The 14,987-nt window shown below is 32.5% G+C and overlaps 1 protein-coding gene across 1 annotated transcript; it reads right to left on the bottom strand.

Moving 5' to 3' along the window:
• Positions 1–13,715: 13,715 nt before the first annotated feature.
• LOC125190929 (em-like protein GEA6) lies at positions 13,716–14,382 on the bottom strand. Its single transcript, XM_048088352.1, has 2 exons — positions 14,178–14,382; positions 13,716–14,109 (listed from the first exon to the last, which is right to left on the bottom strand). Exons 1-2 carry the CDS (start codon positions 14,293–14,295, stop codon positions 13,943–13,945), a joined length of 285 nt encoding a protein of 94 aa, XP_047944309.1. The 5' UTR covers positions 14,296–14,382; the 3' UTR covers positions 13,716–13,942.
• Between the last annotated feature and the right edge of the window lie 605 nt (positions 14,383–14,987).

Consider the following 14,987-nt stretch of genomic DNA (forward strand, 5'->3'; position numbering starts at 1 on the left):
TAGGATGAAGTAACTGTGTTGTATGCATATTTTGCGAAGAAATAACAGTTGAATGAACCAATTCAGCTATTTGATGAAGTAATAACCTCATGGAATGAAGTAATATAATCTGATCTGTTTTGTACGTATATTTAGCTGTGAATTATACTTTTAATGAACTAAAGAACCTAAATCTTGAAGTTCTGAACTATTTTAATGATGTAACATAAACTATGTTTCAGTTGTTGAATTGTTGTTATGTGTTTCTTGTATATAGGTGAAGAAAACGTTGGGGTCCTCCAACTCACAGCTGGGTGAGAAATGAAATTTGAGGAGCGAGATGAAGAGTTTCGGGAGATGTAGTTGAGGCATGGTGACATGCTGATGAGGATATTTGTGCAGTTCGTCCCCACGCCTAACAAATGGGTGGTGCCTAGAATCACGGTTCAACCCATTCAGATGTGCTTGTGTGCCAATTTTGGATGATTTCTTGTATTGGACAAGTTTGTGTTTTTTCCTTTTTTGTGATGGAGAGTTTGTATTGGTTATGGGGTGTATATAGTGAGGATGGTTTGTTGCCGTTTAAATTTTTGGACGTAAAACTAAATCTCATTTCAAAAGCAAATAATGAAGTAATACCTACTAGAAATAAATTACTTCATATTGATCTGTTTATTACTACAAGCATGAAAAAATCGAACGAAACCTACCTAGTAATGCTAATATTACTTCATTCAATCTGGTGATTACTTCATTCAGCTAAACTATTAATTCATATTGATCTGTTTATTGCAACAAGCGTGAAAAAATCGAATGAAACCTACTAGGGGAGTTTAACAATTGAGATTGGTGCAGAAAAGGTGATGCAGTTTGTTTGATTACTCAATCCATTTGCTTATTGGGGGGAGTTTTGATTTTTGTGAAGCTAAACTACTATAATGAAGTAATAAACTACTACTAGTTGTTTATTGCAAGTCAAATCCCTCCACCAGAAGGTAAAAATGAAGTGATACTCTAGTTGTTATGAAGTAGTAAATTCATGGAATGAAGTTAACCGTGATTTATGAATTTTATTAACTGTACTGTTACTGTATGAACTTAACTGTATTATATGTATATTTTGTGAAGAATTAAACATGAATGAACTAAATAACCTATTTGATGAAGTTACAACCTCATATAATGAAGTAATATAAATCGATTACTTCACAATACTTTTGATATTTGAGAGAAAATGTAGAAAAAAATGTGGCTGCGTAAATCGATTTAGTTCATTTCACAAGGATATTACTTCATTTCACGAGGCTACTTCATTTGATGAGGCTATTAGTTTGGTGCTTTGATTTTTGTTTTTGATTTCACGAGGCTACTTCATAATTTGGAGACATTGCTTCGTGGAAATCAAATCGCAAGGAAAGTTCATCTGATGTTCGTATAAATTTTATTAACTGTGTTGTATGCATATTTTGCTAAGAAATAGCATTGAATGAACTAACTAACCTATTTGATGAAGTAGAAAATTCATAGGATGAAGTAACTGTGTTGTATGCATATTTTGCGAAGAAATAACAGTTGAATGAACCAATTCAGCTATTTGATGAAGTAATAACCTCATGGAATGAAGTAATATAATCTGATCTGTTTTGTACGTATATTTAGCTGTGAATTATACTTTTAATGAACTAAAGAACCTAAATCTTGAAGTTCTGAACTATTTTAATGATGTAACATAAACTATGTTTCAGTTGTTGAATTGTTGTTATGTGTTTCTTGTATATAGGTGAAGAAAACGTTGGGGTCCTCCAACTCACAGCTGGGTGAGAAATGAAATTTGAGGAGCGAGATGAAGAGTTTCGGGAGATGTAGTTGAGGCATGGTGACATGCTGATGAGGATATTTGTGCAGTTCGTCCCCACGCCTAACAAATGGGTGGTGCCTAGAATCACGGTTCAACCCATTCAGATGTGCTTGTGTGCCAATTTTGGATGATTTCTTGTATTGGACAAGTTTGTGCTTTTTCCTTTTTTGTGATGGAGAGTTTGTATTGGTTATGGGGTGTATATAGTGAGGATGGTTTGTTGCCGTTTAAATTTTTGGACGTAAAACTAAATCTCATTTCAAAAGCAAATAATGAAGTAATACCTACTAGAAATAAATTACTTCATATTGATCTGTTTATTACTACAAGCATGAAAAAATCGAACGAAACCTACCTAGTAATGCTAATATTACTTCATTCAATCTGGTGATTACTTCATTCAGCTAACTATTAATTCATATTGATCTGTTTATTGCAACAAGCGTGAAAAAATCGAATGAAACCTACTAGGGGAGTTTAACAATTGAGATTGGTGCAGAAAAGGTGATGCAGTTTGTTTGATTACTCAATCCATTTGCTTATTGGGGGGAGTTTTGATTTTTTGAAGCTAAACTACTATAATGAAGTAATAAACTACTACTAGTTGTTTATTGCAAGTCAAATCCCTCCACCAGAAGGTAAAAATGAAGTGATACTCTAGTTGTTATGAAGTAGTAAATTCATGGAATGAAGTTAACCGTGATTTATGAATTTTATTAACTGTACTGTTACTGTATGAACTTAACTGTATTATATGTATATTTTGTGAAGAATTAAACATGAATGAACTAAATAACCTATTTGATGAAGTTACAACCTCATATAATGAAGTAATATAAATCGATTACTTCACAGTACTTTTGATATTTGAGAGAAAATGTAGAAAAAAATGTGGCTGCGTAAATCGATTTAGTTCATTTCACAAGGATATTACTTCATTTCACGAGGCTACTTCATTTGATGAGGCTATTAGTTTGGTGCTTGATTTTTGTTTTTTCGATTGTATGTTGTTAATGTGTACTTCTAGTTCATTTCTGGACTCATTTGAATTATGTGGATAAAACTAATCTGCATCTTCTTAATTTGATTTATTACTTCATAATTTGGAGACATTGCTTCGTGGAAATCAAATCGCAAGGAAAGTTCATCTGATGTTCGTATAAATTTTATTAACTGTGTTGTATGCATATTTTGCTAAGAAATAGCATTGAATGAACTAACTAACCTATTTGATGAAGTAGAAAATTCATAGGATGAAGTAACTGTGTTGTATGCATATTTTGCGAAGAAATAACAGTTGAATGAACCAATTCAGCTATTTGATGAAGTAATAACCTCATGGAATGAAGTAATATAATCTGATCTGTTTTGTACGTATATTTAGCTGTGAATTATACTTTTAATGAACTAAAGAACCTAAATCTTGAAGTTCTGAACTATTTTAATGATGTAACATAAACTATGTTTCAGTTGTTGAATTGTTGTTATGTGTTTCTTGTATATAGGTGAAGAAAACGTTGGGGTCCTCCAACTCACAGCTGGGTGAGAAATGAAATTTGAGGAGCGAGATGAAGAGTTTCGGGAGATGTAGTTGAGGCATGGTGACATGCTGATGAGGATATTTGTGCAGTTCGTCCCCACGCCTAACAAATGGGTGGTGCCTAGAATCACGGTTCAACCCATTCAGATGTGCTTGTGTGCCAATTTTGGATGATTTCTTGTATTGGACAAGTTTGTGTTTTTTCCTTTTTTGTGATGGAGAGTTTGTATTGGTTATGGGGTGTATATAGTGAGGATGGTTTGTTGCCGTTTAAATTTTTGGACGTAAAACTAAATCTCATTTCAAAAGCAAATAATGAAGTAATACCTACTAGAAATAAATTACTTCATATTGATCTGTTTATTACTACAAGCATGAAAAAATCGAACGAAACCTACCTAGTAATGCTAATATTACTTCATTCAATCTGGTGATTACTTCATTCAGCTAAACTATTAATTCATATTGATCTGTTTATTGCAACAAGCGTGAAAAAATCGAATGAAACCTACTAGGGGAGTTTAACAATTGAGATTGGTGCAGAAAAGGTGATGCAGTTTGTTTGATTACTCAATCCATTTGCTTATTGGGGGGAGTTTTGATTTTTGTGAAGCTAAACTACTATAATGAAGTAATAAACTACTACTAGTTGTTTATTGCAAGTCAAATCCCTCCACCAGAAGGTAAAAATGAAGTGATACTCTAGTTGTTATGAAGTAGTAAATTCATAGAATGAAGTTAACCGTGATTTATGAATTTTATTAACTGTACTGTTACTGTATGAACTTAACTGTATTATATGTATATTTTGTGAAGAATTAAACATGAATGAACTAAATAACCTATTTGATGAAGTTACAACCTCATATAATGAAGTAATATAAATCGATTACTTCACAATACTTTTGATATTTGAGAGAAAATGTAGAAAAAAATGTGGCTGCGTAAATCGATTTAGTTCATTTCACAAGGATATTACTTCATTTCACGAGGCTACTTCATTTGATGAGGCTATTAGTTTGGTGCTTTGATTTTTGTTTTTGATTTCACGAGGCTACTTCATAATTTGGAGACATTGCTTCGTGGAAATCAAATCGCAAGGAAAGTTCATCTGATGTTCGTATAAATTTTATTAACTGTGTTGTATGCATATTTTGCTAAGAAATAGCATTGAATGAACTAACTAACCTATTTGATGAAGTAGAAAATTCATAGGATGAAGTAACTGTGTTGTATGCATATTTTGCGAAGAAATAACAGTTGAATGAACCAATTCAGCTATTTGATGAAGTAATAACCTCATGGAATGAAGTAATATAATCTGTTTTGTACGTATATTTAGCTGTGAATTATACTTTTAATGAACTAAAGAACCTAAATCTTGAAGTTCTGAACTATTTTAATGATGTAACATAAACTATGTTTCAGTTGTTGAATTGTTGTTATGTGTTTCTTGTATATAGGTGAAGAAAACGTTGGGGTCCTCCAACTCACAGCTGGGTGAGAAATGAAATTTGAGGAGCGAGATGAAGAGTTTCGGGAGATGTAGTTGAGGCATGGTGACATGCTGATGAGGATATTTGTGCAGTTCGTCCCCACGCCTAACAAATGGGTGGTGCCTAGAATCACGGTTCAACCCATTCAGATGTGCTTGTGTGCCAATTTTGGATGATTTCTTGTATTGGACAAGTTTGTGTTTTTTCCTTTTTTGTGATGGAGAGTTTGTATTGGTTATGGGGTGTATATAGTGTGGATGGTTTGTTGCCGTTTAAATTTTTGGACGTAAAACTAAATCTCATTTCAAAAGCAAATAATGAAGTAATACCTACTAGAAATAAATTACTTCATATTGATCTGTTTATTACTACAAGCATGAAAAAATCGAACGAAACCTACCTAGTAATGCTAATATTACTTCATTCAATCTGGTGATTACTTCATTCAGCTAAACTATTAATTCATATTGATCTGTTTATTGCAACAAGCGTGAAAAAATCGAATGAAACCTACTAGGGGAGTTTAACAATTGAGATTGGTGCAGAAAAGGTGATGCAGTTTGTTTGATTACTCAAACCATTTGCTTATTGGGGGGAGTTTTGATTTTTTGAAGCTAAACTACTATAATGAAGTAACTACTACTAGTTGTTTATTGCAAGTCAAATCCCTCCACCAGAAGGTAAAAATGAAGTGATACTCTAGTTGTTATGAAGTAGTAAATTCATGGAATGAAGTTAACCGTGATTTATGAATTTTATTAACTGTACTGTTACTGTATGAACTTAACTGTATTATATGTATATTTTGTGAAGAATTAAACATGAATGAACTAAATAACCTATTTGATGAAGTTACAACCTCATATAATGAAGTAATATAAATCGATTACTTCACAGTACTTTTGATATTTGAGAGAAAATGTAGAAAAAAATGTGGCTGCGTAAATCGATTTAGTTCATTTCACAAGGATATTACTTCATTTCACGAGGCTACTTCATTTGATGAGGCTATTAGTTTGGTGCTTGATTTTTGTTTTTTCGATTGTATGTTGTTAATGTGTACTTCTAGTTCATTTCTGGAATTATTTGATTTATGTGGCAAAAAATAATTTGCATCTTCTTAATTTGATTTATCACTTCAAAATTTGGAGACATTGTTTCGTGGAAATCAAATCACCAGGAAAGTTCGTCTGATGCTCGTATGAATTTTATTAACTGTGTTGTATGCATATTTTGTTAAGAAATAGCATTGAATGAACTAACTAACCTATTTTATGAAGTAGTAAATTCATAGGATGAAGTAACTGTGTTGTATGCATATTTTGTGAAGAAATAACAGTTGAATGAACCAACTAAGCTTTTTGATGAAGTAATAACCTCATGGAATGAAATAATATAAACTGACCTGTTTTGTATGTATATTTAGTTGTGAATTATACTTTTAATGAACTAAAGAACCTAAATGATGAAGTTACAAACTATTTTAATGATGTAATATAAACTATGTTTCAAATGTTGAATTGTTATTATGTGTTTCTTATAAATAGGTCAAGAAAAAGCTGGGGATAAATCCTCCAACTCAGCTGGGTGTGAAATCAAATTTGAGTAGCGAGATGAAGAGTTTTGGGAGATGTAGTTGAGGCACGGTGACATGCTAATGAAGACATTTTTGCTGTCCGTCCCCACACCTAACAAATGGGTGGTGCCCAGAATCACGGCTCAGCTCATTGAGATGTGTTGCTGTGTCAATTTTGGATGATTTCTTGTATTGGACAAGTTTGTGTTTTTTTTTTCCCTTTTTTTTGTGATGGAGAGTTTGTATTGGTTATGGGGTTTATATAGTGAGGATTGTGTGGTTTACAACTTTCACCTACTGTTGGAATAGTTGACTATTTTAGAGAAAATTCAAACGGTTTTAGTTCACGCACAGTAATAAACTACTATAATGAAGTAATAAACTACTACAATGAAGTAATGAACCTACTGGGATGAATAATAGGTATGTTCAGTCTTGACATACGTCATAATAAAGAATAAATACTTCATTAATAAAACACTTCACAGTTCACACAAGTCTATTTGATTTAAAGTTTGTCAAATATTTAAACAAATTCAAATTCAAAGTGTAATGAAGTAATAAACAACAAGAATGAAGTAAATAACTACAGGAATGAAGTACGAATGAAGTACGAAACCTACTGGAACGAAATAATTTACTATAAGGAAATAAGTACTTCTTCTTCTTCTTCTTCTTCTTCTTCTTCTTCTTCTTCTTCTTCTTCTCACAATTCTTGAATCACGCCGACCAACCTCGCCGTATTTGGAACATTTATGACTATGCTTGGATATATCCTTTATTTCTTTATTTGGGCGTAAACATTTCGACTACTGCAAACCTTGGTGCTGACGACATCAGGAGGATGGACTTCTATATCACTAGGGCTTGCGAACCATAAAAATTCTAAATCATCTTTCAAACCGTAGAAATTTTAAATCGTGTTTATCTTGTCACTTACAGACAAGACAACCCCCTCACAAAGTACTTCTTTTTTCATTCATCAATGATATATTTAAATGTGCGTATTTGATCAATATTGCCCTCAATAAGCTGAGCGACTTCGTAAAAATCTGCTTGCAAATCATTCCTGCCTAGCCTCATCCACCACAACAATAACAACAAAAATTATCATTCAACCAGATTTTAAGTTCATTCATTAATGTTATTACTTCATTTATAAAAGTAATTTAGTTCATCATAAGTACAATTGATCACGTACTTATGCATACAATACACTTTATATTATCATTTCATATTAACCGACATTTGTTCATTGAACATGTTATTACTTCATTCAACTAGATATTTGGTTCATATTAACTAAAGCTATACACAAACTTATGTATACAACACAATTAAGTTTACGATACTTCATTCAACCTGCGAATTACTTCATTCAGCCAAACTGTTACTTCATTATAGATTTGTTAATACAACAGGCATGAAAAAAATATCCACTAAAAAGGTTCATCAATGTAAAAACATACATCAGATTAAGAATTGGCTATAATTGGCTAGGATTCAAAATTTGGAATTGGCTAGAATTGGCTAGGATTTCAGAATTCAAGCTAAAAACTTACAGATCAAAATAACATTCAATTTGGCCAATATTCAGAATTGAAAAAACTGAATTAGTATTTTAAATAAAAGCTCCAACATTTGAGAGAGAGAGAGCAAAATTCTAACAGAATTCATCAAATCACACCGTTGATGCCGCCACCGTCGTACTACTCCACCGGCAGAGGCCAATTCTCTGACGCCAGATCGAGATCGAAGCTTCTCATCCACCACATAATTTATCAGTGTCGTTCCTACTCCATCGAGATGCTAATGAATTTCACGTGTGGAATTCTCCATGGATGAGATTAAGAGGATTGCGAAAACTGAGGCAGGTCGTGATTGAGGCAGTTGTCTAGCAATCGTGAATTGAGGCAACACAATTTTCCGGCGATGGAGATCAATGAAGATTGAAGGAGATTGCGAGAAGGAGATCGATGAAGATGATGGAGATTGTGAGTAGGAGATTGATGAAGATTGAATGAAAGAGCGGCAATCGAAGAATTGAGAGAGAAATTGAGGAAACACGTATTTTTTGTTTGTTAATTAATTGATTTCCCAAAATACCCTTCAACAAGTTTTTTTGGGATAAAATAATGAAATAATGGTAAATTAATCCTAACCACAAGATTAAGAAAAGGGATGGCTCTAATTTGGTCTCTAGTTCGGTCTTTAAGATTGGTTCGACATTGATCACAACTCTATATATATGTATGTATATATATATAGGGGTGCACTAGGGTGCCACCATAGTTAAAATAACATCATACCACCAATATAGTCCGTTAGATCTCATCTATGGACGCCTAGGATTAAGTTTCGTGAAAAAACACGGGTTTGCAGTCTACTGTATTAGATATTGCAGTCTACTGTATTAGATATTGCAGTCGTGGTAAACTGCAATATTGTTGTGGTAAGACTGCAATATTCAATGAACAGCACTGCAATCTGGTAACGTAAAATTAGAAATTTCCTATTTTACCCCTCCGTGTTTTTACACGTGGCAGCATGACAAGCACACGATTTTCAGATCCAATGGCCTAAAATGGTGGTATGGTGTTACAATAAAGAGGGTTGTCATCTTAGTACATCCCTATATATATATATATGATTGTGATCAATTGAGATTATTTGGGCTAATTGAGAAATGAGATGCAATATCAGCCACTCATTTTTATTAAATAAGTGGTCCAGATTTTGCCACACAATAAATAATTTTAGATTAATTTAATATAAAAGGGTATAATGGTATTTTATTCTCTTCTAAGGATGCCATCCGCCACTACGCTAACGCCTCACCTCTTTCTCCTCCACAAAACCAACAATTTTTTCCATCGCCGCCGCCGCAGCGGCAGCAGGCGGCCGATTGTCAAGCAATCGAGACTTCATCTCGTGAAATCCTCATCAAGCCTATAGGAGGAGATCAAGGTTCCTCAAATTGTATCAATCCCAAAATTCGCGCCGGCGGTGCAAATCCCCAAATTTGGTGACGGAGCGGCGGAGACTTTTGAGGCGGTGCTGAGGGGGAATCTGAGGTTTCCATCAAAGATTTTCCGTTCTGTGTCGCCGGAGGCTAAGGATCTGTTGAGGAAGATGATCTGTCGAGATCCTTCTAGAAGGCTCTCCGCCGAGCAAGTTTTGAGTCAGTATTCTTCTCTCTCTACATTCTTGTACATAATTTCGCATAATTTGAGACTGATTTTCATTTTGATTGCTAATTCCAGTGCATCCATGGATCGTAAACGAAGGAGAGATGTGAGATTTGAGCTGTACAGAGAGACAGTGGTCGCAGAAACAGATGAATAATGTAGTAGATGAATCCCTCACCCTTTTTCTTTAGATGAAAATGACAGAGCACCTCTTTGTTTTGGAGGAGTTGTGGCTTTCGATCATCTTTTGTGTTTTGGTGAGAGATTTGTGCCAAATTATGAATAAAGTTTGCACATATATCTGATTTAGGTGTTGAGTGTATTGTTTTTTGTAATCTGAAAGAGGTAATGTTCAACACTCATGGATAGGGGAATCAAGCTTAATCATAATGCACTCTAGGTGTTTGGTGATATTCCCCAGTTAGGAATTAGTTGCTAAGAGTTAGATTCAAGAATTAGCTATTTCCATTTATTCATGTCAACTACGCGCACATATAATGTCAACTACATATATAATCTATGTCAACTACACACATATAATGTCAACTATGTGTAATATTCATGTCAACTATACACATATAATGTCAACTATAAGTTGTTGACATTCGATATTCGGTATTGATATGTGAATTATAAGTGTTATTTGTTAGTTGTTGACATTTTAATACGAGTTGTTGACATTCGATATTCTCGGTATTGATATGTGAATTATAAGTGTTACTCCCTCCGTCCCATTGAAGATGACCCACTTTCCTTTTTAGTTTGTCCCAATCAAGATGACCCATTACTTAAAATGGAAACACTTTTATCTCTACTTTATTCCCTCTCTCTACTTTACTCTCTCCTCTTACCACACAAAATATAACTGCATAAAATCTTGTGCCGCCCAAGAAAGGGGTCATCTTCCTTGGGACGGAGGGAGTATTTGTTAGTTGTTGACATTTTAATACGAGTTGTTGACATTCGATATTCTCAGTATTGATATGTGAATTGTAAGTGTTATTTGTTAGTTGTTGACATTTTAATACGTGTTGTTGACATTCGATATTCTCGGTATTGATATGTGAATTATAAGTGTTATTTTATTGAATGTTGAAGATTTGAAGATTTGATTTGAAGATTTGAAGATTTGAATGTTGAAGATTTGAATGTTGAAAAGATTTGAAGATTCGAAGATTTGAACATTTGAATGTTGAAGATTTGAAGATTTGAAGATATGAATATTGAAGATTTGAATGTTGAAGAGATTTGAAGATTCGAAGATTTGAACATTTGAATGTTGAAGATTTGAAGATATGAATGTTGAAACTAGAGTTTTAGAGAGGATTATAGAAAATGATTTCAAACACAATTTAATGAAAAGACAATTATACCCCCCTTGTTGACATAATGTGGTATTTGTTGACATTTTATTAATCTTGTGGATTAGTGGCTCATATTGCATCTCATTTCTCAATTTAGCTAAATAATCTCAACCTAATAAGACCCTATATATATCTATGAGATATATATATATATATATATATATATATATATATATATATATATATGTGAGTATGCAATGTTTAATATATCTACAATCAAGTGCAATTGGTCTGATTTTCAGTCACTTATTCGTGAGGTGCTGGGTTGGGTTCGTATCTCTCCATTAGCAATTCTCATATTTAATAATATGCTCGTAGTTCATTTGCTTTATTTTCCTTCTCAAATTAGTAGTAGTATTTTCTTTACTTTCTCATATTCATTTATATTCTATTGTAAATTTTCTTACGTTAGAAACTTTTATTAATTTTTTTCACTTTAATTTTGTATAAAATCATTTAAAATTTTAATCATAAAAATGGTTTTTATAATTTAAGAGTATAAAATAATTCTTTGACTCTATAAATATTACATGATACTATTAATAAAATCAATTTTCATGTTATTTCCTTTATTATAAAAAAATTAGAACAATAACTCTTTGATCTAATAAATATGTAAATATATCATATATTATTAGTAAAATTGGTGTTATATTCTAAAAAAATTCATCATCCATTTCTCACGCATGGCTTTTTATATTGCCCATGTCCAAGCTGTTTCCGTGTCATTAGAACTGAACAGAATCAACAAATTTTAATGGTCGTTTGTGCCCCCCACCGTAAAATTTCCGGCTCCGCCACTGACCAAGGTAGAGTCGAAAAGCTTCAAAATCGGATGTCAACGGACAATATCTCTGTCTCCAACCCTACAAAATTTAGGAAATTTGAACGGAAACAAGAAATAGAGATGTTCTCGTTGTTCAGAAAATTGGAGAAGAAAAGAAAAATAGGATGGAACTTAGGAGAAATAACATGAAATTGTAAAGGATGAAGAAAAATGTAGATTTTGTGAATATGGGAGAAAATAAACGGCTGGCACGTTTGTCATATAACCTAAAGCTTCTTATTTTTTTCAATTGCTTAAGTTGTAGTACTATTTTATAAATTATCATACTGTATGAATTTATCCAACTATCTCAATATGTGATGATCTACTTAATTTATTTCATTCCAGTTCTCTGATTAATTTTCGAATATTTACAGAAAAAGGTTGGATTTAAATCCACAGAAGTGGAAATTCAAATAGACTTCTTAACTACTCGAAAAATGGGTGTTAATTTTTTGTTCTGAATTTTCTAAGTGATCACTTATAAAATAATTATTTAAATATTATAAAAAAACAATTTAAACAATTGATAAAGAAAATTTTATATTGAAATGTGATTTAAAAATAATTATTTAAATATTATATTTATTTTTAACTCTCCAAATTATTTAAACCCCACGAACTTTGTATTCGTCATTGATGGGCATACATTACATGGATGGTCTTCGTTCTTTAATTTCACTTTCAACCACGAATATACTATTATAATTTCCTTTAAAATATACTATCACATATAAACCCTAAACATAATTATTTAATAAATATCATATTTTAATTATATTATTTAAATTTAAATCATGATAGAACTTTAATAATGTTATAACAGGTTTTAAATTGTGTAATAGTATTAAATTTTAACATGTAATATTAGATTTTAATTGTGTGATATAATATTCATGTCGTTATTGTCATGTCAACTAAATCAAGTCATAAGGTACTTACGATAAATGTACTGAAAACTTTTAACATGACAACAGAATTCCCACAAAGCTAATGTGTTAGCTTTGAGTTGGGTTATGGTTATGGTTATGGTTATGGTTTAGGTTTAGGTTTAGGTTTAGGTTTAGATTTTTTTATGGTTCAGGGGTTTAGCTTTGAGTTGGGTTATGGTTATGGATTAGGTTTGGGTTCTTTAATATTCAGGATTTAGAGAAATATAATATTATTTTATTTTATTATTTAAATTTAAATCGTGATAAAGCTTTAATATAATTTTTGTACTATATATATTCATACACAGTTATCAACAATATCATTAAATGAGTATATATTATTTTTACAGTATCAATATTTTACACAACATATATTAAACTCACAATTTTGTACTATATCACAACGTTGTTTTAATAAAAACATTTTTATCAAATGTGATATTGTATATGTTATTATGTTTATTGATAACAACTTTTATAAAATTAAAATTAACAACTTTATTTAGTATGATATTGTATATGTTCATCATTAAATACATTTACAATCTACAATAATTTAATTTTTGTCTCAAAAAAGTACTACCTCAGAATTTGATATAAATAAATTTGGCCGTGCACGGTATGATATGCGTTGATCAAAATATGTTGCTGAATAATTAGCCCCCTAGTTCTTAAAAGAACTCAAGTAAAAAAAAAAATTCATCCGTTTAGAAATGCATGTGTTGATCAAAATATGGTGCCGAATAATTATTGACTATTTGATTAGTAGGAAACATTAATAAAACGTCATTAGTGGACTAAAACTCAATTCTCCAACATACACGCCAAATTTTGTTTATTTACTTCCATTATCAAAAAGGTTTCAATCTAAATATAACCAGGTAGCATACCTGCATTACCTAAAATGCGCGATTTCGAAAATATACTACGTATATACTTACACAGGAAGCAAGGAATTAAAATGAAACATGCAAGTACTACGGAAGTAACTCATAACATACGCCTCTGATGGACTGATTACACTATTATTATGATTATTGCAAGACAACAACAGTAGCACACCGAAACTAGTAGTACTAGTAGAAGCTAAGGCAGCGACTGAGAAAACACAACACTCCTAGTCCTAAACTTAAAGTGTACATTCAGAGACGAGACAGAGACGATACGAAGGGCATTTGTAGTTTCAAGTATTCCTAGTCCTAAACTTAGACTCATCGATCTCCACTCCTTCCTCCTCAGCCCGCTCCCCACCGGACTTGTCACCCGTGCTCAGCCCTCCTTTGCGCCCCATCTCCTGGTAACCCTCCGTCCCCAGCTGCTCCCTCCGAGTCTGCCCTCCTCGGCTCCTCCCTACACTTCCCAATTCGTATTAATAGTTAATTAGAAATATCATTTCTAATAATAGTAAATAATAAAACCTTCAGCAAGGTGCTCCTGGGCCTCGAGGCTTTTGCCGCCGGTGCCGCCGGGGACCACCGTCTCTCCCTGCCTCGCCTTGGCATCGAGCTCGGACCTGTCCTGTTGTTGAGATGCCATGTTAATTAAACTCGACCTGCAATTAATATATCGATTCCAATTCAAGTATTTTATATAGATAGTGATCGTGATAGTGATGAAGGTGTGCGACATAGCGCTAACTATATATAGGATAGTTGCGAGGCGGCGCCATGACGACACGTAGCTTTCACACTGAAACGTGGCGGAGGGAATGACACGGACTCTGCTGACGCATTGTTTAACGTTTATCCCCACACCCCTCAAATATTATATAATTAAATTCGGATTCTTTTTAGTGCATCAAATATTATCATCCCTGTATTGTAGCTTATGTATATCATCATCCTTGTACAACAGCCACCGAAAGATACCTAAATAAATAACTACTACATGAACTACGCAAATTCAGCTAAATTTGACAACATATTTTAACGCTACAAATTTTAATAATAATAACAAATAAATTAGCATACACTAATCAAATAAATTAGCATACATGTAAGAACAACTCTACACATATTTAATTCACATGATAAATGACTATATGATTAAATTAACCTCATTTTAGAAAGATTTAGCAACAAGAATTCAAATCCTAGTTTTTCTACATAAAATATCATAACAAAAATTATGAATATATAACAACATGTTAATCATAATAAGATATATATGGACAACAAGGGACGCTTTATGATGCTAACTTTTATTAAATTGCTAACTTTTTAACTTAT

Source organism: Salvia hispanica, chromosome 5 (genome assembly GCF_029641045.1).
Source record: "Salvia hispanica isolate PSC_SH4W2 chromosome 5, Shi_PSC_v1, whole genome shotgun sequence".
Classification (NCBI taxonomy): Eukaryota; Viridiplantae; Streptophyta; class Magnoliopsida; order Lamiales; family Lamiaceae; genus Salvia; species Salvia hispanica.

Bases quoted from the DNA above. Each gene is read 5' to 3' on its own strand.
- LOC125190929 (XM_048088352.1), bottom strand. From the start codon at position 14,295: ATGGCATCTCAACAACAGGACAGGTCCGAGCTCGATGCCAAGGCGAGG. The intron at 14,110-14,177 runs GTTTTATTATTT...TGGGAAGTGTAG, and splicing joins CCAGGAGCACCTTGCTGAAG to GGAGGAGCCGAGGAGGGCAG.